This window comes from Lissotriton vulgaris, chromosome 2_1, assembly GCF_964263255.1.
Source record: "Lissotriton vulgaris chromosome 2_1, aLisVul1.2, whole genome shotgun sequence".
Lineage (NCBI taxonomy): Eukaryota > Metazoa > Chordata > Amphibia > Caudata > Salamandridae > Lissotriton > Lissotriton vulgaris.
Window position 1 is genome coordinate 780,690,060 of NC_141687.1, and position 25,502 is coordinate 780,715,561.

Below are 25,502 nucleotides of genomic sequence, written 5' to 3' on the forward strand. Positions count from 1 at the left end.
AGAAAATGCCAAAAAAGGTTCAGTGGACAGCGAGCTGTCAAAAAGCATTCGATGACCTAAAGCAGGCCATGTGCACGGCGCCTATCCTCAAGAGTCCGGACTACTCCAAACCATTCATTGTCCAAACAGATGCTTCTGAGTTGGGTGTGGGAGCTGTTCTTTCTCAACTGAATTTTGATGGTCAAGACCAGCCCATTGCTTTTATAAGCAGAAGGCTGACCCCTAGAGAGAAGAATTGGTCAGCTATTGAGAGGGAGGCCTTTGCTGTGGTTTGGGCCCTGAAGAAGCTGAGGCCATACTTGTTTGGTACTCACTTCAAGATTCAGACCGACCATAAGCCCCTCTTGTGGCTAAATCAGATGAAGGGTGAAAACCCCAAACTGCTTAGGTGGTCCATTTCCCTACAGGGGATGGACTTTACAGTGGAACATAGACCTGGTACTGATCATGGCAATGCCGATGGGCTCTCCAGATATTTCCACTTAGAACAAGAAGACTCACCTGGTCAAGGTTAGCTTATTGTTCCGACGTTTGGGGGGGGGTCATGTAGGAGAGTAGGGTCTGCAATCCTATGATCACCCAGATTTTTTGCTTTTGTTTCACTGGTTTACGACTTTCTCTGGCTGTGGGCCTGCTGATCAGACCCACAGCCTGGCTGTTCTCTTTCTAAATTACGATATGTACCCTAGGTGCATTTACCAATTGGTACTGGGCCACCTTGTCAGACCTCGTAACGCAGGGCATAGGGGTACCCAGGGCCGCCAGGGGCTGAAGCATGTATTATGCCACCCCTGGCTGGCCTCCTAAATTTGACACAACTGGCTGCACGACAGCTGGGGCGAAGCCGTGTAACCACCCTTCGCTGTAGGTATAGTAGCTCTATATCTAACCATACAATGGACACCCGAGTTCCTATCAGTCACTCCTATGGCAGGCCTTAACAATCCTGAAGGCAGAGTGCGTGGGCTCGTGTGAGCTAGGTTCAGGCCCGAGCCGAGCCCGGTTGCAGCTTGCGGAATCAAGACCCAATAGCTGTTCCATGATAACGCGTACCATATCGGTAACTCCGGTGTCGCGTTATCAAGGCATGTCGAGTAAGGTGTCATACGAATCGGGGTGCTGCCCTCTCACCAATGTTGGCGACGAGGTTAGCATTCCACCCTTCTAGAGGGACACGACATGTACGTAACTGTGAACCCCGGTTAAAGTTAACTGAAGCCTCAGCTCCACAAAATGGATGCTGCCACCACAGACACGAGTCTGACCTCCTGCTGCTGGGAGTCCTTCCAGCGAGGAGCACTTGGACAAAGGGTTTCCTGTCGAGGGCGCTGTTCGCACCGTCCCAGACAGGGTTTGTGTATTCTGGGTAGGTAGGGCTTTGGCGAGAAGGTGACTGCGAAGTGGCACCCCGGCGCTCACTACGCATCTGCCGGTTAGAACCAGTTCCAGGGGCGACAGCCCTGGCCTGGGGAAAGTCCGGCAGGGGAGAGGGGTGTAACTACCCCCCTTCCTGGTCCCACCCTTAGGGCAGGACCTAGTCATGTACCCACCCCTTTCTTTAGAATAAAGACCGGAGCGGGGACCCTTCCAAATTAGATCATCTTTGATTCAAGAACTACTTTCTACGAAAGGACATTCAAGACTCTTCTCAAGATTTCTCCCTTGTGACTAAGGAGTAGTCACCCTGCATCAGCGGGCACCAACTAAGAACTCTGCGGTTTGCTGTAAGTCCTTCCTCAAGGAATCCGACGGCCCAGCTCGACGAGAACCGGCTTCCCTGGCACCTCTGACCTCTACCCACATCATCAGCTCAGCTGTGATCCGTGGGTGCGACGAGACCTCGAGGGACCGGCCATCATCAGAACCTGCACGCTCTTAAAAACCAGCACGACCATCGAGGTAACTCTCTGGTGAGTGCTCTGGGGTCCGAGAAGCCCCGACCCTGAGCCGCTCCAGCACCAAAGTGCAGTCTCCCAGCATCTCCACGATCTGCGTGGGGCCCTTCTGCTCGCTGCTCAGCACGTTGTCTGGTCACTAGCCGCTGGCTTGTGTCCTTCTGTGACGACATCCGAGAATCATCACTGCTGGTCTGGTTGCCCCAGACTGGCCCTTGCTTCCATCTTTGCGAGAAGCATCCTGGACCCTCCTGGTCCACTCAAGACGCCCTCTTAGGCCCACCACGTGGCCCTGAGAACTGCCAAGGCTTGTTGCCCCATCCTGGGCCCAGCGACGCCGACAGCATCATCCTTCGTGGGACAGCTCGCACCTCCGCCGTGGTCGCCGACAACGCCTCCTGGTCCGTGAGACTGCAGAGCCTAGCGTCGCCCACTCACCTGGTCGAGGTGACGGCCAACCGGTGCCTTCCTGGTACCCTCTGACTACTGGCTAGTAGTACGAACTTGGTCCCCTCTGCTTTCAGGTTTCTTCAATCTCCGATCCAGGCTTGGATCTCTACGAACTATTCAGCACTGGTCGCCGGCCAGCAACTCCTTTTCTTCCGGCTCCTGGCTCGTCAGCAAAGACCCCGACGCCTGTAAGACTTGTGCAGCCGCAGCCCTCGTGGCTAGGTAACTCGGCATTTCGGTGCCTGCATAGCCTCCTTACTCTAGGGTCCCGAGTCCCTCGCTTCCGACTTGCCTTATCGGGTCCGCCCGAGACCTTAATCTTTCCGTGTCCTCGGACACTTGTTCCTAATTGTGCACTTGAAGTATTTGCTAAAGAGATTTGGTTTGTGCTTAGTACCCTGTCCTCATAAAGAGTACAGGGCTGTTGTGATTCTTAATAAATATACTGTTTATTTTCATAACACTTGTGTGGTGTCCTTTCACTGGGTGTTCAAGGGGTACATGTGTGGTAAACAGCTGGCTTAACACGCCCTCTCGAGTCTTTAGCCTTAGACTGCTCGTATCCACGCTACTAGGATAGCTGGTCTATAGGTTGACTTACAACCAAACACCATAAGGGTCGTTGGAACGATACATAGCGGTCGCTAGAATAGCGAACGTTGCATATCGGGCCAACTTCTCACAGCCTGCAGCCACTGTATAGTTTTTTTTTTTTTAAACCTTTATTGACATTTAAACCAAATACAAGTATGGGCCTACAACCCCGGGGGCCGGATGCTAAGCAGTTAGATTAACAGAGAGCAATTTTAATCACATGCAGCACCTCAGGGAGCAGAATCTCCATGCTAGCGTACTCTTGGCCACTGAACAGCACAATTAGAAAAACAGGATATAAAAGGTTTTCATTTTATAATATAAGATGGAAGGATCAGGTGCCGAACAATTTCCCAGCAGCGAAAATGGCAGGCAGAATAGTAAACGTGTCGACAGTAAACAGTAATCGATCAAATCAATGGCGCTGAAACAAGAGGTTCAGGATGTGAAGGAATATTACGGTCAATTCGCGCCTGCAGTCACCTGCCCTAAGACCCAAAAAACACCACGAAAATTGAGGCACAGATGAAAAAGCAGGGATTGATACCAAAGGAAACCAACTGCACTGACCCAGAAAAGGAAAAAGACAAAGCAAGATAAGAGAAGAGATAAAAGGCCATAGAAACAAAATAAAAACGAAAGATCCCCTCCCCCAACCCCCCACCCTGCACCCCTGCAGATGACTATGGCCCCCCCCCAGCAGTGTGCCTGTCGCCCGAGAATCAAACCCGAAATATAGAAGAAGAAGAGAAAAAGGAGAAAGAAAGGAAACCCCACCCAACGGGGAAGCGGAGGAGGGCGATAGTCTGTGCGCTCCCGGTCTCTCCCCCCGCCCTATCAAAGGGGCCCCCCTAAGCCAACACAAGTAAAGCTGTCCACCATACAAAAATACCCCGGGGGGAACCACAAACCCCCGCCATCCGTCTGATGAAGCAGTCCCGTTACCAATAGATCCATCGTAAACGATTCAACCCACAATCTCAGCCTTGGCCGCGTCTAACAAAGTTGCCGTGTCCCTCGGATAAGAAAAGCCACATCCCCGGAAAGTCAAAGTTCACACAGAAGCAGCCGGAGCTTGAGTCAGTAATTAGGAGAGGAATAGCAGGTCCCAGCGCACACAGCTTGCACCAATGATGTCCCTCCCAGTCCCCGAAGCCAAGCATCGTTCCATCCGCCATATTGGGAGACCGATTGGGGAGGGAGTGCGACTCGTTCCGACACAGATCAAAGTGTGGGCCAACAGTGTCCAGGATGTGGGAAGCAGTGAAATGCTCCGATAACTGTAGGACCGATGTTTCCGAGAACTTAAGAGAGTCACCAATCTCAGCACACACAATGAATTCCGTTTCCTCGGGGGCAGGCACAGCTTCCAGCACTGGGTCCAAACACACCAGTAGTGCTTCCAACAAGGGGCAAGTCGGCTGCCGGGTCTCAAAGAGCAAGTCAGGGCTCGTTCCCGGTCCTATGATTCCATCTGTTGCCGACAGCCAATAATTGACCTGGGCCCTCACCATCGCGTGAAGCGCCGCAACTTCCGCCATTACCATCCGTAAGGAAGGGCCACATTGAGTCCGTTCCGCCGGGTTCCATTCGGCCGCAGGCATAACGATCCCCACGGAAAGGCTCCCTCTCCGGGGCAGGTTACGCCGGGGCAGAAACAGGCCGTGAGGGACAGGCCAACAACATGCAGCAACGAGCGGCGGGACCCCTACCCCGGGGCACCAGCTGTGCTAGTGCCGGGCCTCCGGGCCGGGGCCCCCCGCGACGCAGCACCGCGCACCACCCGTTGCCTCACCTCAGGTACAGCACCAGGCAGCAGATGGTTGCAAAGTAGTTCAAAGACATTTTCGAAAGTTCCAAGGACCGGACCCAACCACCCTCGGCAGTCCGTTGTTGTTCACTTTGGACCCGGGTATCCCAGCAATCGAGACGCCGGCTTCCAATCTGGGTTAGGCCTCAAAACATTTTCGATGTTACTTCACACCAGAACATCAGAAAAATTCCGCGATCACACCATCGGGATGCAGACTAGTTCACCCACACGAATCCGGGGCAGGAGATCAGGATATTCGACAGGATAAGCGAGCGTAGGACGGGGGTCAGCGGAGCCGGGAGACTATGCGGCCATCTTGGTTGGTGTCGTAGCTCCTCCCCCCAGCCACTGTATAGTTGCTTCGCAAGCTGGACATCACAAATGTCAAGTTAGTATTTGCCACCGAGTTAGCTATCGGTTTGTCATGGTGGGTTTTAAACAAGAAATGTGCAACTGACGCAGCATCTCAGCGGCACGTGCATTAATCGATTGATGGTAACTCAGCAGCTTAGACAACAACAAAAAATCCAGTAGGAACTTTACTGGGTAGAGCGCTTATATCTTGCGCACGTAATAGATCGGTCCTTAAAAAACAGACATACTGAACTAGCTTAAGAACTGTGCTTTTTTGTGGCCATTTATATCATTCTCAAATGTAATCAAGGCAACGGGAGTTATGGCGTGAAAACCCACCCTGACCTACAAAATGCATTACCATCTTCTACTGCGTCAGAGATATAATGTAGGCATGAACTATTATTTATAATTGGTTTCAATGTAATTCCTTACATCTGAACACATCACAAAAAGAATCCATGTGGGCTGTCGTCTGTGTGCTCGTAGTGTTCTCTGTGTGAGCAGAAGCCCTGGTTTGATATGCTCTCTGTGTGTGCCTGAAGTGACGCTCGTCTCTCCGTGCCCTAAGACAAAGGCCCTGACGCACGGGCCTCGGGGGCAAAGCCTGTTAAAGAGCAGGCTGGGAGGACGTTCTGCTCAGTGACGGTCTCCTTCCTAAAAGAAACCCATGTCTAAAGCCTTTATTAGATCAGGAACTGAGGAAATGGTTTGTGCTTATATTAGATCAGGAAACAAACGTGATAACGCATGTGAAGCAGGAAAAGCTGAAGATGACCATACGGCCCGACTCTACAAACGAAAACAAAGAACACGAGAACACTGAAATCTGCACTTGGACTTATTTGAAGCCCTCTGCACTTTAAAAATAAAACTTCGAAAATAAGCATCACGGCACACGGACATCGGGAGGCACACGGACAGCGGGAGTGGGGCGGACAGGCACACGGACAGCGGGAGGGGGGCGGGAACGGGGACAAGAAACACATGTCTAAAGCCTTTATTAGATCAGGAACTGAGGAAATGGTTTGTGCTTATATTCGATCAGGAAACAAACGTGATAACGCATGTCAAGGAGGAAAAGCTGAAGATGACCATACGGCCCGACTCTACAAACGAAAACAAAGATAAGCACACGCACAAGATCATTCAAACATTTCGTAATTACCAGGACAACAGCGCCTCAGCGAGTAACATGCATACGCAGATGTCACACAACTATAAAAAGCGTTCAGCACTCAGTGGGACATCTGCAACTCGGAGAAAGGATCTGGTAGTTTCCAGAACCAACAGGTTTTGTGTGAACGTGGCCACGAGAACACTGGAATCTGCACTTGGACTTATTTGAAGCCCTCTGCGCTTTTAAAAATAAAACTTCGAAAATAAGCATCACGGCACACGGACAGCTGGAGGCACAAGGACAGCGGGAGGGGGGCGGGCAGGCACACGGACAGCGGGAGGGGGGCGGGAACGGGGACACGGACAGCGGGAGGGGGGGCAGGAACGGACAGCGGGAGGGGGGTGCGGGAACGAACGGGCACACGGAAAGCACTCACCTGGACCTGGACTTCCTCCGGCGGCGGTCGGCTGTGGAATGACGAAAAGAAACCTCGACGACCCAAAAAATAAACCCCGCCCACCGCCGCACTGACGTCCTAAAAGGGGCTGGATGAGAAAAACATCCCAGGAACGCCCACGAATCGCCTCGGTGAATGACGGACGCCTCTGTCTTCCAATGGCTAGCCTCCATTTATGGAGCTAACCAATGGAAGAAGGGGCGGATTCAAGTCCCCCATACTGTAAACAAAAGTTTTCGCCTGGGCGGAGCACTGCGAAACCTAAAAAACGGCATAGCACTGCCGGGGAGTGTTATGGGGAGGCAGTGCGGGGTTCTGTGGTAGGGGGCTGGGCAGGGAAAGAGATGGAAGCTACAGCAGTTTAGGGCATAACTATAGGATTGACAAAACCATACCGGTTAGTTGGAAGGTTATCAGTTCTGGGTTTGTGACGCTTTAGGGAACCACTGAGCTAGTGAGATGAGAAAATGTGCTGCACTAATCCCATCTTCTCCTTGCCAGGAGATTACAGGTAGCTGGGTATAATCAGTAAAGTAGTGTCATAAGTTCTGGTTTGTTTTATTTTTGCTTAAAACAAATAAAGATCTCCTGGGAAATCACATGCTGCTGACAGAAGCCTCTGTCTCAGTAGTCTGCCACTAAGTGAAGTGTAATAGCTTTAGCAATAGATATTCATGCTGCCAATTGTAGCTTATGTCCAAGGAAGAAGTAGGAGTGGGGTGCACTCTTGTCTACAGAGTAGCATACATAGGATGGTGCATGATATGGTTACACGTGACTCCAACGTGAAGGACGTTTGTTGTATATTTGTTCATTTAGATGTTTTGTTAAGTGCTGAACACATCACCCTGTGGCCACTGAGAGCACAGAGAGTAAGAGGATGAGTTTACATAATGTGTTTACATTGATTTAGACTCTATCAGAATGCAAGGGGAATCCCTGTTGGCAGCAGAGATCAGCTGAATGCCTGCCTGTGTAAAAAGTTGAGTCTTCAGTAGATTTCCAAACTAGAGGTGTTTGGGGAGAAAGAAGTGTGGTACCTTTTATTCTCATGGTGGTTACACAGTGGTTCTGTAGAGGACAGGAATGGTACAGTGAGTCAAAATGTAATAGGTCGGCTTTGGCAGGCATCCAGTTAAATGAGCAATCTACACATACAGAGTGAGAGTAAACATTATTGTTCTGAAGGAGACAAATGTAATTGGTTTATATTTGGTTTCCGTTTGCAGCACCACACGTTTTTTCCCTGCATTAATCAAATATGAGAGCAAACAACTTAATCCCCATCTCTACTTAAGAAACGCATTGGTTTTAGTGACCCATTATTTCTTCCATCTGTGTTGATTCTCCATGATCATGCCTTTTCAGCTTATGCTGCCAAGCCCAGGTGACCTAGTCCACAGAGACGGTCAACTTCAGGATTGATTACCATGGCTGGTGCAAGGAATTTCAATGTTGTAGGTGAAAGATAACTGTGACTCTCATCCTCATGCTCCTCTACTCAGCCCCTCTATCACTTGGCCTAAGTGTCCCCACAAAAAACACACACACACACACACCACCTCCCCCAGCATCAGACAACTCTGAACAACAGAATCACTGTATTTAGTTGCCACAGCCCAATAAATGTGGAAGAATGTTGGATATGGCATAACAAAGAGGCTTCCTTAGGACACATTAGTCACACTTCTCTCAACAATTTTTGGGTAATAATGAGGGACAGCGTCGTAAATAGCATCGGGCCTGGTGCCCCCCTAACTGTTTAGCAGATCCTAGTGTGTACCCAAAAGTCGGAAACATCCATCTTTGGACATTAAAAATCTAAACATCTTGCCATTTTGCACACTTCAAAGACTAATACATTTACACAAGAACCAAGATGGTCATTCAGAGTCTCTGAAAAGCCTCAATGATCGGATCCAACTTTAACATTACATACTTTCAGTTGCACACTTGTTAGGGGCCTTAACCCCAACTTCTCACCTAAGAATATGATAGTAGAAAACCCTAAGCCGCCTTAAGAAACGAAAGATTCTTTTGCTTTTGTGGTCGTAGCAGCAGGGAACTCTTAACTCAAGGAAGTTTTGTCTATTCTGCTTTTTTGTCTACCAGCTATTTTATTGATATATTGCATGTTCCCAATGCCATATTTATTTCTGTCCTGCTTTTCTGTTATTTTCTTATCTCGCTGATGGGTGCTTGCTCGTACTGTACCCTATATTTTCTGTTTTGTTCCCTGGCGTCTCATCATTTTTCCCAGTTCCTCTTATGGATGTTACCTGAAGTTTTGCCAGTATTTTCTATTTGCCTCCCATAAGTCCTTTCTAAGTGCAGGACTGCTCAGAGTGTAATTATACACTACATTCTATGGTACACAACCCTAGCTCCTTTGGTCTAGGAATAGCTTACATTGCTAGGTTTAAGGTGAAGCTGATTTGCACCTGCAGCTGAAGTTCATATGCGAGGCCAATCTAGAAACCAACATGTAAGAAAGAATATAATCAATGCCTTTAAATATGCATGGTTGGATAATTTGGCATGTGGGATAACGGATGGACTATTGGCCAAGCAATTTATGCTGTCTGCCAACTGCCATAGCATTTGTCAGTGGATCAATATTACAACCAGGAGATTAACGTTGACCCCCAAATACCTGTGTTCCATAGGTGCTAATGATTCAGATAGCTTGGAATGTGACGTTTATGTGAACTCTTAAGTGACTATGATCTTGGTCAATGAATCTACTACCACTGCTGATAAAATGTGTGGTCTAACAATAATACTTGGTGAAGAGGCTCATTGCCATAATGTTAGATATTTGAAGAGCCCAGACAAATCATTGTGGGATGCCTCTAAGATCTGGCTACTATGATCTGGCTGACTGAACGAGGTTTAAGGGATATTTTAGATGAATTTACAGATGATTTAGCCGCTCGGGCTAATGCTCAGCACAATAGTGTTAACAACATTATAGAGTGTTCCTAATGTGTGCTAACCACGAAGTTGTGTTATTGATCAGTGAAGAAAACATTCTGATGATGCCTCGGTGACATCCGGGAATTTTCATGAATAGAAAGTGTGGGTTGAATGTGTAATGCCGATTTAATATATGAGATATGCTTAATGTTAAAGCTTTGTTTGTTATGGAAACAGCCGCTACAATGTTCACAGTTGTATAAAGTAAAGAACGGTATGATCGTTGTTACTTCATTTGGAAAGCTTGCTTTGAACTCTTATCCTGTAATAAAATAAACAAAAGGATACATTTCATTTGTTTTTAAGGTATATTCAAAGTCTCCAGGAACTGCTTGATTATAAGGACAAAGGTGCTGATGATTCAGAAGCTGTGAATAAGTAAGTTATTAATGCCTTATAAGCTCTGATTGAAAACTTTTTTGTAAAAATAATGTTTCTTTCAGTTAGAGCAAAAATCGGTTTACACCTCCATATTAATATATGTATGTCTCTTATCTAACGTGGGTGAAGAGATCTTTAGAGTCTAAGTAAATTATTGCTTCATTAGCGCATCCTTTCTTCAACTAGGACTTTGAAGCATCAGATGGCTGCTTAAAGATGTTTAAAAATACTAAATTAAATTTGTATGCAGAATTTGCTTTTCAGCTAGTAGCATGTAAGAAGCCTTTGAAAGCGTCTCTCCTACTGACTGGTAAGCAATTTCCTCTATGACTTTTCTCCCTAAATTCCCAAAATACTGAAACTCCAAGATGCAACTAATCACCCCATTTTTAGGTCTCGCCTACGCAGCGCTTATGCGCTCATAGGGGAGACCTTTATTGATCGATTCAGTTTTGCTGCAAAAAACGTGCACGCATTGCATTGCTTTGAATGGCAACACGTGCACGTTCGGCGATTCCATTGCGTGAGCGAGCTTTCAAACTATCTGTTTGTAATTAACTCGCAAACAGATGGTTCCTGCTCGCTTCCACAAAGGGAAACAGGCGCAGGCCCCTCCTCTCTCCCCTCCCCCTCCCCCTGCTGCCTCCTCCTCTCCTCGTCTTTTTTTTTTTACCTTCGGCGCTTGTTTTTTTTTTTTTTAATCAAGCACTGAATGGAGCATGACCCCTAGGGCAACTTCTTCCTCAGCTTTCACCAGTGCGATCGGAATTTTGCATGACCCGCAGTATTTCACAAACAACCTGCGACAAGAACAAGCTCAGCATAGCCCTGTAAGAAAGTGTCCGATCCCACGTAACGTGGATGAAACGCCAGAAAGGCTGACACAGTGTGAGCTTTTTACAGAGTGGGTTCACACCCTGCTTGTTTGTTGATATATAAAACACAGCCCTCCTGAGCCTCCCTTTGGCGATATCTTAAAGAAGCTATTGTGATACGCCGCGTAAGAGCTGTGACAGGAAAGAGCTTAAATTTAAAGGCCGCTATTCTGCTCCTACTATGAGGCGCTTAAAGTCTCCTGTCATCACAAGCAACATAAAAGCATTTCAAGAGGCTGGTGGTGACTGACTAGCAGCATTCCCCTGCTGTTATGAGGAGCTGATTCTCAGTCACACCCTCATCTGTGAGTGTGCACTTTCATCATCGTAATACCCAGACACAGACGCTGGCAAGAATTGTTGAAAACACAAAGAAACACAGTACCATTTTGCTAAAATATGAGACAATGACGGTGACCTGTCCATAGCGTGTGCTCCTCGGCAGAGGCCCATTTCGAGCTGTGGCTCGTGTGGTGCGTGTTCTTTATCCTGGGGGTTACAGCGGGAGCAGCTCCTCTTCATCATCGTCGTAGGCTAGCTGCCACGGGGCGACGTTCAGGCATCTCACCACCAGCCGACCCATCCCCCTCAGGACAAGGAGCTTCCCAGGGCTGGGCGGAAGAGGAGAGGCGTGGGCCGAGAGTCCGCTGGGTGTGTAACCTGCAGCCCGTGCATGCAAAGCAGCTCAGACTGCTAATGCGCCTGCTGCAGCGTGTGTGCGAGTATCACCTACAGCTCCAATGCTGTACTTGTCCCGGGAAAGTAACTCTTGGGATTGCTGGTCCTACTGAAGATCCTTGTGTAACCTGGAAACTACCAGTGCAATCCGTGTAAGACAACTTCTGGGGCGAAAGAAAGTGTGTGCCTGTGTGATCTGCTTTTCACCAAGTGCCAATCCCACATCAATAGCTCTTTAGTCACCGGTCTTACTGCAGATTCTCACACAACCTGCGTGTCACCGGTTTCAATCCATCGTACGCTGTTAATGCGCCTGCTGGGTGGAATATGTGTGTGCCCACCATCCCCCACAGTAGGTCACAACTACCAATCCCAGGTAGATAGCTCTGTAGTTACAACTCATACTGCAATACCCGTAGGTGGCCCGGAGTCGGCTTCCATTCTAGCAGGACAGCTCAGTCTATTAATGCGCTGGCTGCAGTCACAATGCCAGTTATTTAGGTTTCACTGCACTTTCTGTACTATTGCACCATTCTGTAATGCCAGTTCAGTCCTTGTAAAACAGATCAGGCTGTTCATGCACCTGTGGTAGAGAGGCACATGTCTGAGGCCTATAGGTAGCAAGTCAATAGCCCTTGATAGATAGCACTGTAGTTTACTCCTTCCTCAAAACTCTGTGCAGGCTGCAAGTTTCTGAGTACCATTCATGAAAAATGCGCCAGGCCATTAATACGTCTCTAGCAGAGATATTTAAGCACGCTGAAGGACACCATGTGAGATACCTGAGGATGTCAATGTGCCTGCTGCGCAGCCTTATGTATTCTGCAAGTCGATAGTTCCAGTAAAATAGCTCCGAATACGAATGCATCGACTGCAGAGTTGTATGGATGAGGCATGTCACTGGTTCCAATCCATGTCCTACAGCTAGGAGGGTTAATATGTTCGCAGGACAGACGTGTGAGTAATTTGCAGTTTATGTGGTCCAAACCATGTAAAACAGCTCTATACCTCAGTTTAGTTCCTACACAGATGTTTAGGGCACATGTTCCAGTCCATGAAAAACAGCCGACTGTGACATTTTGCCTTGTGTAGCGATCAGTGCAGCAAGCATGTTACTGGTTCCCTACCAGTAAGATAGTTCGGTGCGTTAATGTACCAGCAGCGTGGATCTACTTGCAAATAGCAGAACATAGCTTCCAATCCATGAAACGTATCTGAGGGGGTTAATGCACGCAGTATTAACATCTGTTGTAATTGACCTCTGCCGAGATCTTCACAAGCTATATCACGGGTCCCTATTTCAACAGGTTTGCCTCATCCTTTCATCCACCTGAGATAAAAAAAAAATAGGACCACCTGCTCGTGGGCCAGTCTAGGTCTGATTGGAGCTTCCTATTATTGTGGTTGGGAGAAGACTTTATATGACATATTTGTCAGTGGGTGACTCTGAGTGTCACTTAACAGCAAGTGTGGTAATGTGACCCATCAGCTTTTCTTTAAAAGTTTAATCGCGAGCGCAGAGCCCGCTTCGGGAACACCATCCTCTCTGTAAAATAATAGGTTTTACTTTTTTTAAACTTTGACCTATTGGTATTCTAAATGGCAATGCCTCTTATTATTATAAAAGGCATTGGCATTTAGAATGCCAATAGCTCAAAATCACGCAATTGCGAGACCTATTGCATTGCAAATGCGTGTTCCTAGAACTCCTGCTCCCATAAAGTCTGGTGCACAAACTATTGAAGCTTATTTATGAAGTATCGACTTGCTGACCTCGAAGAGTGCTTTTTTGATGTCAGTTATCTCTGCATTGGAATTTATACGTGTCATCTTCTTCCCTGAAAAGACTCTCACTTATTTTTTCACAAGGACTGATTACTCGGTTTCATTTAAACCAGAAAAAGATTGTTTCTTGTTTCCATCCACAATCTCCTGCATCCTTGACGTGCGGAGGTGGATCACTTGCTGAAGGGGAGTTCAAAACAAATAACTTAATGTAAACAACCTCCATTTTTTTGAAGTTTTTTCATCTTGTGATCCACAAGAAATTATCACTCACATTATGATTTTGCCATCATAATCTGCCTCCACATCTTACTGTGCTGCTGTACTCACGTCACCCACAGCCCCTGCAAGTAAGTGCAGTGGGTCTGGGTTGGGGGGGATTTCGACGGATGACAACAAAGGAATATTAAATATTTATATATTTTTCCCTCAGTCATATGGCAAATCTCCCCAACCCGGCCCCACTGCTCTTACCTGCACGGGCCGATCCTGACTCACGGGGTTTATATATAGGTTTTCACTGTGAGGGCTTTTGTCTGGTTCTTGGGGAATGAGTGGTACTTGGCCAGTATCTTTAAAGGGTAATATTGTGCACAGTGCCACATAGGCTATGGCATTCCCAGTGGGTAACAAAGTTACTCTATTTTAGCACTTTACAGCTCACGAATAGCTAGGTCAAACAGACGTAGCTTACTCAAGGGGGGGTGGTGCTGTGTTTAGAACACAAATAATTAAAGGTCTGTTCAGTGCTAGAGCTTCTAACGAAAAACAGATCTTTATTGATATAAAATATAAAACAGTTAACGTGGTAATGAACAGAACAAACCAAATAGTTCAAGCACTTTCTGGGGATTGGCAGCCCCCCTGAAGTGACCAGTTGATCATTACCAATCAGATCTGGGCTAGACTTTGCTGATGCTCTGTACTGGAGTCTTGCCCCTAAGTGCTCCCTGGAAGTCCAGAGAGACTTAGAAGTGACTCAGAGAACAGCTTTTCAGAGACCCTGAAAATTTGGAACTTAAACAGTTTTTGGACTTTGCAGACCTCCAGAGTCCTCAGGAGTACCTCATGGGTTAGGTGTCCAATTTTGATGCACCTTCCTCATGTACTGCTTCAGGATTGCCCGCTAGTGGATTTTGAGCTATATAAAAAGAATAAGGGGTCAATTTATGTATCAGTGGGCCGCCCGTTTCTCTGTCATGATGACAGAGTAAATTGCTCTGTTGCCCTTATGGAGATGCCGCTCACCGAATTTAGTAATGACCACCAACCTGGCGGTCATTTCTAAAGCATTGGCAGGACTCCCGTCAAGGCAGTTCCTGTCATGATGGCGTTTCTTGTCAGTGCTTTTCGTAGTTCGAGGCTGGGCTCTGTCAACTTGAAGGAGCCTTGCACCAAACTGTTCTATTTTTTATTTTCAAAAAGAAAATCCTAAAGCAGGATTTTCTTTTTGAGAAAAAAAAGAGATAATGCCCCCCTCACAACAGGAGTTACCCCTGTTTCAAGGGGGGCATTGTGTGTGTTTTTACTGTACCTTACCTCCAGGGTTTTTCTGACTGTGATGGACACAAATGTATCTCTGACCATTCTAATTGAGTGGACGGACATATTGCCAATTCTCAGACGGCGCTTACTCCTTTGATCTGTTGTAGAAGTGTGACTACAGCTGTGAAAGAGTAGTCACTGCCATAGCCAAACCTATGGTCTGTCTGCTTTTAAATCTGACGGGCAGACCACTGTATTGGTGGAGAGGGAACGCCGTTGCGAAAAAGTTCCCTCTCCACCAGCATCTAAAACAGCCCCTAAGTCAGAAGGTAAAATCTTTGTCTGGATGAACCCTCTTGATGTATCCAACTGACACTCCGTTGATGTCGGCCTGAAAACACACCTATGTCCCAGTCTACCACTTCCATGGACTATTGTTGGTTCTTAGTGTTTTTAGGTGATATGTTACATAAAACCTTAAAAATTAATATCACTGATTCCCTTTATTGGATTTTTGTCATTTAGGTGCCATTTTTTATTGCATGGCATTCTGACTTTATTGCTATTTTGGTACTGCATAAATACTTTACAGACTAAGCTAAGACTGTCTGCTCTTTGCCATAGCTACCACTGGGTAGAGCTAAGGGTATTTTAGTGACTTTTTGCTATAATCCACTTTACTCTATTGTGTGAGCTAGGCCTTGACTGTTTGGCCGATAAGGTAGGCTTTGGAGGCCCATCTTTGTGCCTCATACCAAAGGCACAGCATTTTGACTAGTTGGAACACACACAGCCATGCCTTTGATTCTTCGGCGTGGGACCTGTGACTTCAGGATCTGAAAAACACCTGACACAAGCTACTAAATCCGTGCGCGAACCCCTACACAAACCAATTTCCTATAACAGTCTGCAGTGTCTTCCTTCTTAGATAGTACTCATAAAAAAGCAAATTGTTACATTAATTTAAAATCTCGTCGTAGCTGGTATGTTTCTCATCCTAGCCATCACTCTGCCTGTATTGGTTCCCTGAAATGGCCAGTCACAATCCCAACAGGTCCCAACATTTAGTGGTGAGTTGTCTTCTGGATAAAATGTTGTTATCTAGTAAGCAATCTTTTAATTAATTAAGATTTGCCTCTTCTGTGTTAAAGAATAGAGTTTCTCTACTTTCTCCTCTATCTCTATCTAGGCCCATTCAGCATTGGTTCGGTCTCTAGCTAAAGGTTTCTTTTCCCTTGTTGTTAAACTTGTTGTTAAACTATAAGCAGTAAACTGAGGCTTGACAAAAACTTTTCATATGGCATTCTTCTTTGTGGTTAAACAAATGTATGGTAACTCTTCTGTAACCCTGATTACATCTACTAGTCACAGCAGTTGTTGCCATTCCGCCCAACACTCGACCCTCAAGATTGAACATGTCTGCCAGATCTGCATTCAATTGTAGTTACTTAGGGCCAGATATAGGTAGCCCAATACCGGTCGGTAACAGCCGAAATTACCGAATTTTGGCCGTTACCGACCGGTATTAGGCTTTTGAGATGTGGGTGGCCAATTTACAGATTCGGTAATTTACCAAATCGGTATTTTAAGGAATCGGTAAATTACCACCAACTAAAAGTTGGTGGTAAATATCAAAAACCTTTGGAAAAGCATTTTTGTGCATTTCCAAAAGTGCCATGCGGCAGACATACATGCCCTTAGGGCATGTATGTGTGCCACATGTGCACACATGCACGATTCAGGGGTGCAACAGGGTGTCAATGTGACACCCTGCCACCCTTGAATGTGTTCCCTCATTACCGAATCGGTATTTATCGATTCGGTAAATCCCATTCAGGCCCATAGGAATGAATGGGAATTACCGAATCGGTAAATACAGATTCGGTAAATACCGAATCATACCGATTCAGTAATACTTACCGAATTATTTCCTACATAGCATTAATGATTCTAAAATACAGAATCGGTAAAATTCGGTATTTTAGAATCGGTAAATTAGGATTACCTACATCTGGCCCTAAGCTTCCACCCACCTTCCAGTTGCAAAGAACACAAGTCTAAGTCTGCCTTAAGAGATCTGCTCTTGAGAGGTACTCTTTTGAAAAAATTCCAGTATAATGTGTGCTTACTTTTTAGAGCGAAAGCATTTCTAATTTCTAGTGTGACATGGTGACAAATGTTCTTTCTGTCATTTTAACCTTGTACATTCTAGCTTATGTGCATGCAGTGGTCTATGTTTTGTTTTGTACGGTCCATTGTAAGGTTGTGTCAGTGAGCCGGTCTGTTCTAAACACATAATTGTATCCTTATGCATGCCAGTTTCAACAATTTGTTTGTAAGCATGTCTGTGTGCTTTTCAAAGGTTATTTCTAGGGAGTTCACCTTTTACCTCCTTTTATTTATGATTTGGGGGCGCTTGTGTTTATAGACAATGCTTGGGAGTAAGGGTAAATCTAGAGACCCACCTCAATTCCCTCTTCTTTCTTTGAGACTAAAATGTTTATAGGTTGTAGTCCTTAATCTCCATTTAAAAGTAAAATAGGTGGGTCTACAAACCTTGGCCACTGAGTCTTTGTCAATGGTTTGAATGAATTGTTTATTATCCCACGACTCCTCCCTGTTAATAATTTAATATCTTCCATATGACACATCTTTCATACTGTACAAAGTTTAATCTGACAATGTATTTGTCTGTTTCCTTTAAGAGCATAATGTGTCCACGTTTTTGCACCTGGTAAATGTGATCCCCGTTGTTTTGCAGGTTGTCGTACCAAGGACGGATTTTCTCATATAGTAACATCAACATATTTCAGATTTCTCATAGAGTTGACTTCTTATATTTTGCTGCTTGTCAGTACGCAGGTGCTCTGTTTTTCGATGTATTTCTGCCCAATTACTAGTTTCAGAAGTCGTCTCTGTCTTCAAAATTACCAGCTCTGTTTTTGATTTTTGTCAGTGATTCACCTGAAGAGCATTGATAATACTCACTGATCACATATTGATACTTCCTGTTTATTATACTTGGATTTTGTTCAGTTAGTCCTACGACGCATAGTAGCGTCCGACCCCAGCCCAGGTACTTATAAAATTATCACACCTCACATAGAGCTCGGTATTAGATGTCTTTATTCATTAGTGTGTAACTGTGAACTGAACATTCTACATCATGAATTCTGTGATCCGCGCACTTACGTCACTGTTCTACTGAATCTGTCAGGAGCCAAAAGGGTCCCATCATCTTTAACTCACAAGACAGTACATCTCCCCCTATGGTAAATAAAAGTACCAATACTACATATATACAATACAACTCTTCAATAATTTGTTTTGGTGATCAAATCGATCGCCCAGATCTGGTCATGTCAGGCTGAGGAAATGCCGGAGAAGGGTCTATGGCTGGCATTGGTGACTGAGACATTGGTGCAGTCTTTGCGCTCTCTGCACTGTCAGGGGAACAAGTCTCACTCCTGATCATCTGGAGTTGGCAAAGGTCAAGGCAGGTGATTGAATGTGAATGCGAAGAATCTCACTATTACAGGATGATGAGCAGGCACCATGTGTCCATTACTGGTCGCAACCCTCAGTGGGGTCAGCATCAAAGGAGCATCAAACTTGCGTTTCTGTTTCTGCCTGATCTCCTCCTGGACTCCGAAACTTAGCCTTTTATATCGAAACAAACCAACATGAGTCAAAAAGGTAGTAATGTACTTGTAATTCTCTTCCAGTTCGAGCTTGTGATGTCCTTTGCTTAAACTAAGGTGAGAAAATACTTTAGCTCCATTCAGCTATGTGATCATGTCAGCAATGTGCAGATCTGGATGTCATTCTCTTTCAATCACCTTTTTGGCTTGGCGCATATCAACGCAGATGTGAGCAGTCTTAAGGTTTGTGATACCTCGGCACTCTAAAGTTTAAAGTTATGAGTTTGCAATTTAATGATTTCACATATACAAGAAGGCCAGTGTTGAGTAATTGTGTGACAGGAATTAGCTCATACATGAAAGAACATCGTGATTATTATTCTAAGAAAAGAGAACATCAAAGGATTGGACTTTTTTCTTGTTCCATTTAGTCTTATTTCAACTCAAAATTGATTTATAAAACCAGACATCCAGAAACTCTGGGCATTGTACCCCAAGAGATTAAAAAAACAGTACATAAGATGTTAACACTGCAAGTAATACACCATTATATGTGGTATTGATATGAGGTGCACAATTTCCTCAATCTTTAGGCACTACAAAAAGACAGAAAGACGCAGCCACGTTGGGGGTCCTAGTCCTAGGGCCCTCCAGGTCGTGTTGGTCAAACAAAAAAGCCAATGACAGCCGACACGTGTTTCGTTACTTTTTATGTAACTTTCTCAAGGCTCGCTCTTTATATATTGTTGAAAGTTGGTACAGTAGTAGGCCAAAATATTTTTTTCTGTCTATGTGCTAGTTCAGAGGATTCCAATCTGATAGTCCGTGTGTGATGTGGTCTACCCCTTCGGAATATATTGGGTACTGTAGATTGTGCGGCGTGATTTAATAAAATCCGTCATGAAACCTGGTAAATAAGTATGATACGCCTCGCCGCGTCTGACTGTTCAAGCCTGGTCTGGGTAATTATTAATGGCCATGCAATCTCAGTTCTTCAAGCGATCAGTATATATGAAAAAGGTATTTAGTACAGCGATCTAGGACTATAATATGTCCTTGAAAGAAGAAACGGGGACTGTGAGATCCTACGTCCATTAAATCACGCCGCATGTCCACAGCAGTACTGAAACAGAGTAAACATGCGCTGGATAAAGTGCCTGGTAGGCTATGGATTGGAGCTTCTACTTTCGTAGCCTTAATGCTTCACAGTGGCTATGAATGAACTTTGACTTTGCAGTGAAGTCAAAGCAGCACATGTGTACTCTTTGGTTTTGCCGGGTGTTAAACTGGGATTGGAGACTTTTCAATGTACTTCTGCACTGGCATAATGTTTATCGATACACCACTGCCTAGGATAAAAGGTATACGCAAACAAATGATGGACGGAATGCTGAATAAATCATACATTCACCCCAAATCAAGAGATCTGGGTTAAATCCATAGTGTTTTTGCTCACCATGCCACCGCAATTTAGACCCTGCCATATGCAAATCAGTCTTGACACTGTCACGGGTGGGAACAGTCCAGACCGAACTGCCAAGGCTGGTCCACCCTGGACCGGTAACACGCATCCTGGGACTGGTTTCTGAGTATTACCCTTCATCAGCCAGGCTAGCTTGAATCCAGCAGCACAGAAAGCAAGGGATCTAAGTCTGGGCATACCCATCCCACTTAGGGTGAAAAGTGCTACGCTAGCAAATGATGGACAAATGCTTAATAAATCATCCATTCACCCCCAGTTAAGAGAGCTGGGTTACATCCATCTGAAAGCCCGAAACCGGTTCTAGGATGCTTGTTTCCAGTAGAGGGAGGACATGACCTGACAGTTCAGGCTGGACTGTTCCCATTGGGCGCAGGGTCAGTACTGATTTGCATATGGCTGCGTTCAAACTGGAATGGCATGGTGAGCAAAAAAACAATGGATTTAGGTCCAGATCTCTGTACTGGGGTGAATGTACAACATTATTCTACATTCTGTCCATCAACTGTTCTTTTTGCATTTGTCACCCCGAGTGGGACGGGTATGCCGAGACGTGGGTCCCGTCCTCTCCATGACACTGTAGTCAAGCTATCCTGGCTGATGAGAGATGAATGCCCGAAACTGGTCCTGGGATGCTTGTTTCCAGTACAGAGAGGACCTGGCCTGGCAGTTCAGGCTGGACTGTTCCCATTGGGCACAGGGTCAAGACTGATTTACATATGGCTTGGGTCCAAACTGGAATGGCATGGTGAGCACAAAAATGATGGATATAGGCCCAGATCTCTGTACTGGGGTGAATGTATGACATTGTTCTGCATTCTGTCCATTAATTGTTCTTTTTGCATTTGTCACCCCTAGTGGGACGGGTATGCTCAGACGTGGTCCCGTGTTCTCCATGCCACTGGAGTCAAGCTATCCTGGCTGATGAGGGCGGAAAGCCCAAAACCGGTCCTAGGAGGCTTGTTTCAAGTACAGGACGACCTGGCCTGGCAGTTCGGGATGGAATGTTCCAACTGGGCGCAGGGTCAAGAATGATTTGCATATAGCTGGGTCCAAACTGGAATGGCATGGTGAGCAAAACAATGATGGATTTAGGCCCATATCTCTGTACTGGGGTGAATATATTGTGGAAACGTGTAGTATTTTACTTAGCATAAGCTACAGCCATTTTTGACTGTGTTGTCCATTTCGTTTCCTTCGTAATTCTTTCGTACTCTGCTGTTTGCCTTTTCACTCTGCTTGTGTCATCTATTTTAGTTGACCTCCTGACATGGCTAAGCAGTGTATGTGCTGGTGGTTTGTAGCTGCCAACCACCTAGTCTTAGAAATTATCTGTTATCTGTTGACTGTTTACTGCTGCCATAAGCATTCCTGCTCCCCTCCCTATTTGCTGACCAAGTAGTTATCCGTCTGCCCTTGTTTGCTGATAGCTATTTCTAAACTTGTTCCTTCCATTTCTGTCCACATGCTTACATTGCAGAAAAAGAGTATATAAAGGCAATGGTTTTTGAGTTCAGTGTAGTACCTCCTGCAGCACTTGAGAGTGTTGTCTGGACGTGGTCCCACTCATGAGTGATACATTTACTTGATTTATTTTACTTCAGCTCCAGTGCTGATCTCTGTTTTGTTGGTCTTTGGACCCGTGGATGAGAGGGTGACCATGCACCAGTGTGCTCACTTTTGGGTACATTTCCACAGTATGACATTGTTCTGCATTCTGTCCCATCAATTGTTCTTTTTGCATTTGTCACCCCGAGTGGGACAGGTATGCCCAGACGTGGGTCCTGTGCTCGCCATTCCACTGGAGTCAAGCTATCCTGGCTGATGAGGGCCGAAAGCCCGAAACCAGTCCTAGGATGCTTGTTTCCAGTACAGGGAGGACCTGGCCTGGCAGGTCGGGCTGGACTGTTCCCATTGGGCGCAGAGTCAAGACTGATTTGCATATGGCTGGGTCCAAACTGGAATGGCATGGTGAGCAAATAAACAATTGATTTAGGCCCATATCTCTGTACTGGGGTGAATGTATGACATTGTTCTGCATTCTGTCCATCAATTGTTCTTTTTGCATTAGAATAAAAGGTATGGCACACCCATTCACTTTCAGTATGATCTTTGGGCAGTGTCCATATGAATTTTATACTTTATAGCTTTGACCAGCATTCTTCGTTGCAAGAACTAACCCTGCATATGCATATTGTCTAAAAGTCAACATTGAAATTGCACTCCCATCTTCCTCACTGTCGCTCGACAATGAGAGTGACAAACTTTTAGACGAACAATTTAATGACAATCTACAATGTTCAGTTTCTACTAGTCTCAGCTGATGTTGCTGCTTGGCCTTGTGGGTGTGCATAGAACTTCTCGGCTGGAACTTTCTGGTATCCATTTTGTTTTCTTGATGTGACGCACATGATGTTTCCCTTTTTTTGCAGACTGTTACAAAATAGTTCTCTTTACTGCAGTCTTTGCACACTTGTCCAATAACGGGACATCTACTCTAATTTGAAAAGGAAACACACCATCTCTTTCCTTCAGAGACATTACTTCATAGCCTTCTAACTTTTCACACTCAGGGCTGATTCATTTTGGCCTGTTCCGGCCTCCTTGTTAGCTGCCTGTCTTTCAGCCATCTCCTCCGCTCTGGCAGCCATGAGTACTTACTCCAAGCTAAGTGTCTCTTTAGGCATTTGTCTTTCGAAGGAGTCTGAGAGACAACTATCTATTACTCTGAGATGCATAACCTCTTCATCGTTAAACTTATTGAACTTGCAATGCTTTATGAGCGAGTCAAGTTTTTCTACAAACTCATCCATCGTTTCACCAGCTCTCTGCCTTTCCTGACTGAAAATGTACCTTTCATAGTTGGCATTGGATTGAACTTGGTACTTAATGTTTCTTTGATTTGATGGTACGTCACCTCAATGGTAGTATATTTTTTTATCACTTCTTTTACTCTTGTCATTTGCTTCTTCCAGCACATCAATGAAATCATCAAAAATTTCCATCTAGGCAGCCCATCTATCACTAATACTTTGCCTTTTGGCGGTGCCAAAGTGAAGCAGTGGTTTTAGGAATGCTGCAGCATCATAACCTGCGGAACTTTCTGCTACTGGAAGCTGAGCTTGCTGTGGCGGAGTCTGCTGCCGGCTTGTACTGGCACCCTCGTCACTCTCAAGCTGCGTGCTGACATTTGGGTCATTGGTCCAGCTCTCTGGTTGTATGGTACTGTCTTCTTCTTTGGCGGTGACTAGCAGTTTTGTTTTTTGCATGAGTTCTTCGCCCTTCTCACCTCTTTGCATTGTATCTGGTTTCTACTGCCTTTTAGCATTTCTTTGCTTTCACCTGCTTCTGCTCACAGCGTTCTCTTGCACCTGGCAGTCGCTGCTTGCTGCACTTTCCATACCTGGTTGTCACTTGGCTAGCACAGCCTCTAGGACATCTCTGTACCTAGTTGCCACTTCCTTTAGCATTGTCGTACTGTAGGAATGATGGCTCTAAGTCACGTTGTGGCATAGTACCTCTTGTCTCAGATTTTTCAAGCAAATGTCCAGCCACCAACAAACACACTTCCTGTAAGACATTCACTTTCTTCACAGGCCTTGCACTGGCTGGAGTGTCACTTTGCATTCACATACGCCAACCGATTATTCACTTCAACTGAGGCACATGTGGCACACATGTGCAGTTTGATGAACCAATGCAAAGTCTCTGGGAACGCACTCTGGGTTCTTCAAGTCACAGGGTTTACTTAATCCCCTATCTTGTCGCCAGTTGGAGCATCCTACCTCAGCCTGGGCCCAGTCATCACAAGACACTACACACATGAAATTCTATCTTAATAAAACCTCCTGAAACCCCAGAGCATTTCTCATGGACCACCACTATAATGTTTGCAAATTCCTCCAGTTTATTTTTTAGTTGGAGTGCACTGCTATTTGAGCACTGTTGGAGTGCTGCAAAGTAATTTTTAGGTTGAAGCATACAAAAATACTTCTTGTGGGCATTCTGAAAGCTTCCCTGGGAATCAATTCCATAATTTGCTTACCATTGGCTTTGTGGTTTGTAACTCACATTTTCAGTTTTTTTATTTCCTGACTTTATTTGTTTTAGGTTGTCCAGAATGTCTTTGTCTCTTCTGTGGAGCATAACCTGTTCGCCATTGCTTCTTGTATTCTTCCACAAGTCCTTACTTTCTGTGGGCAGGTCTTTAAATTTTGTTCTCATCTTGTCACACTTGCTGTGTGTGTTCAAAGACATAGGTCAAATATAAGGCTCTGTCTTCCAGGGAGCTTGGTGTTTATTTTTCTTTCTCTGACTCCAAAGTGAGAGGATTTATGAGACAATTTTGCCGGGAACTAGGAAAGAACATTTTTTTCTAGCACACAACATTTAAATGTCTGTAACTGAACTGTACAAATATTTCAGAATTCATCAGCATTAGGATAGCCCAAATAAAGCACATCAAGTGTGGTGGAAACAAATATTTTAATATGATCAAAACAAATCAGTACACTAGATGATGCCATTATCGTTTGTGCCCTGAATAGTTTTATCAGTAAAATTGTATGTGTAAAAGTAATGCTAATTTCAATTGAAAATGTGGGATCTGTAATGGCAGTGCGCTACCACATCATGCATACTTCCCTCTACAGCACTCCACGCCACTCTACACTTTGCCTCTCCACTCTACGTCATACCACTCCATTCTAGGCCACCCTAATCTACTCTATGATTCTATTCCACTGTACACCACTCCACAACACCATTCTACGAAACTCCTCTCTTCAACACTTTGTTCCACTCTACACCTCTCCACTCTATGACCTTCCACGAAACTCCCCTCTTTGCCACTTCAGTCTACGACACTCCACTGTCCTTTAAATCACTAACGTTTAGCCATGCTGAACTGCAGCCACGCAGGTGTACAACCTGGTTAAAACACATTGGCAAAGTCAATAGCTCCTACATAGGCAAGACCTATTGGCTTTGCCAATGCTTTTTCCTCCTTGGGGCTTCAACTAAGGCCACCTTATTTTCAATGACTGCCATTTTGGTCTCAGCGCCCTTCTTGTTGGTACATAGCCCTTCTATCTGTCTCTCCATTGTTGCTACAGCTGTATCTGCGTTGCCAGATTTCTTCATGAGAATGATAAAGGAAGGCATCTGTTATCCCTGAAAGCAGAACCCTCTGTTTATGATGTAACTGCATTTTACCTAAAGCCCTCCCAGGCTGTGAACACAGATTTGAAAAATGTAGCACCCGCTGTTATATTCCCAAAGAGTGACGTTTTTACTCTACCTTAGCATACTGATTTGGTGTAAGTTCTGGGTCGTCACAGGAGTGGAAAGTCAAGGCCCAGTTTTCCACATAGTGCATCAAGCCACTGACTCCTTTGGTGGGTCCAGAATTCATGCCGTTGGTAAACGGCACCTTTATCTCTGCAGATCCTATGTTCTCTAGCTTACTCTGCTACTGTGTCATAGGTTGTAATGCTGTAGATGCAAAATATTCCTGTAG

General features: G+C 45.4%; 1 protein-coding gene across 2 annotated transcripts in view; it reads left to right on the forward strand.

Annotated features, from left to right (window-relative positions):
- PDK1 (pyruvate dehydrogenase kinase 1) overlaps positions 1-25,502 on the forward strand; it is a 598,915-nt gene that overhangs the window by 419,220 nt on the left and 154,193 nt on the right. For both annotated transcript variants that reach the window (XM_086956138.1, XM_086956137.1), the window contains exon 3: positions 9,966-10,037. In XM_086956138.1, the coding sequence (XP_086812264.1) occupies positions 9,966-10,037 (72 nt within the window). The remainder of the gene's footprint in view (positions 1-9,965; positions 10,038-25,502) is intronic.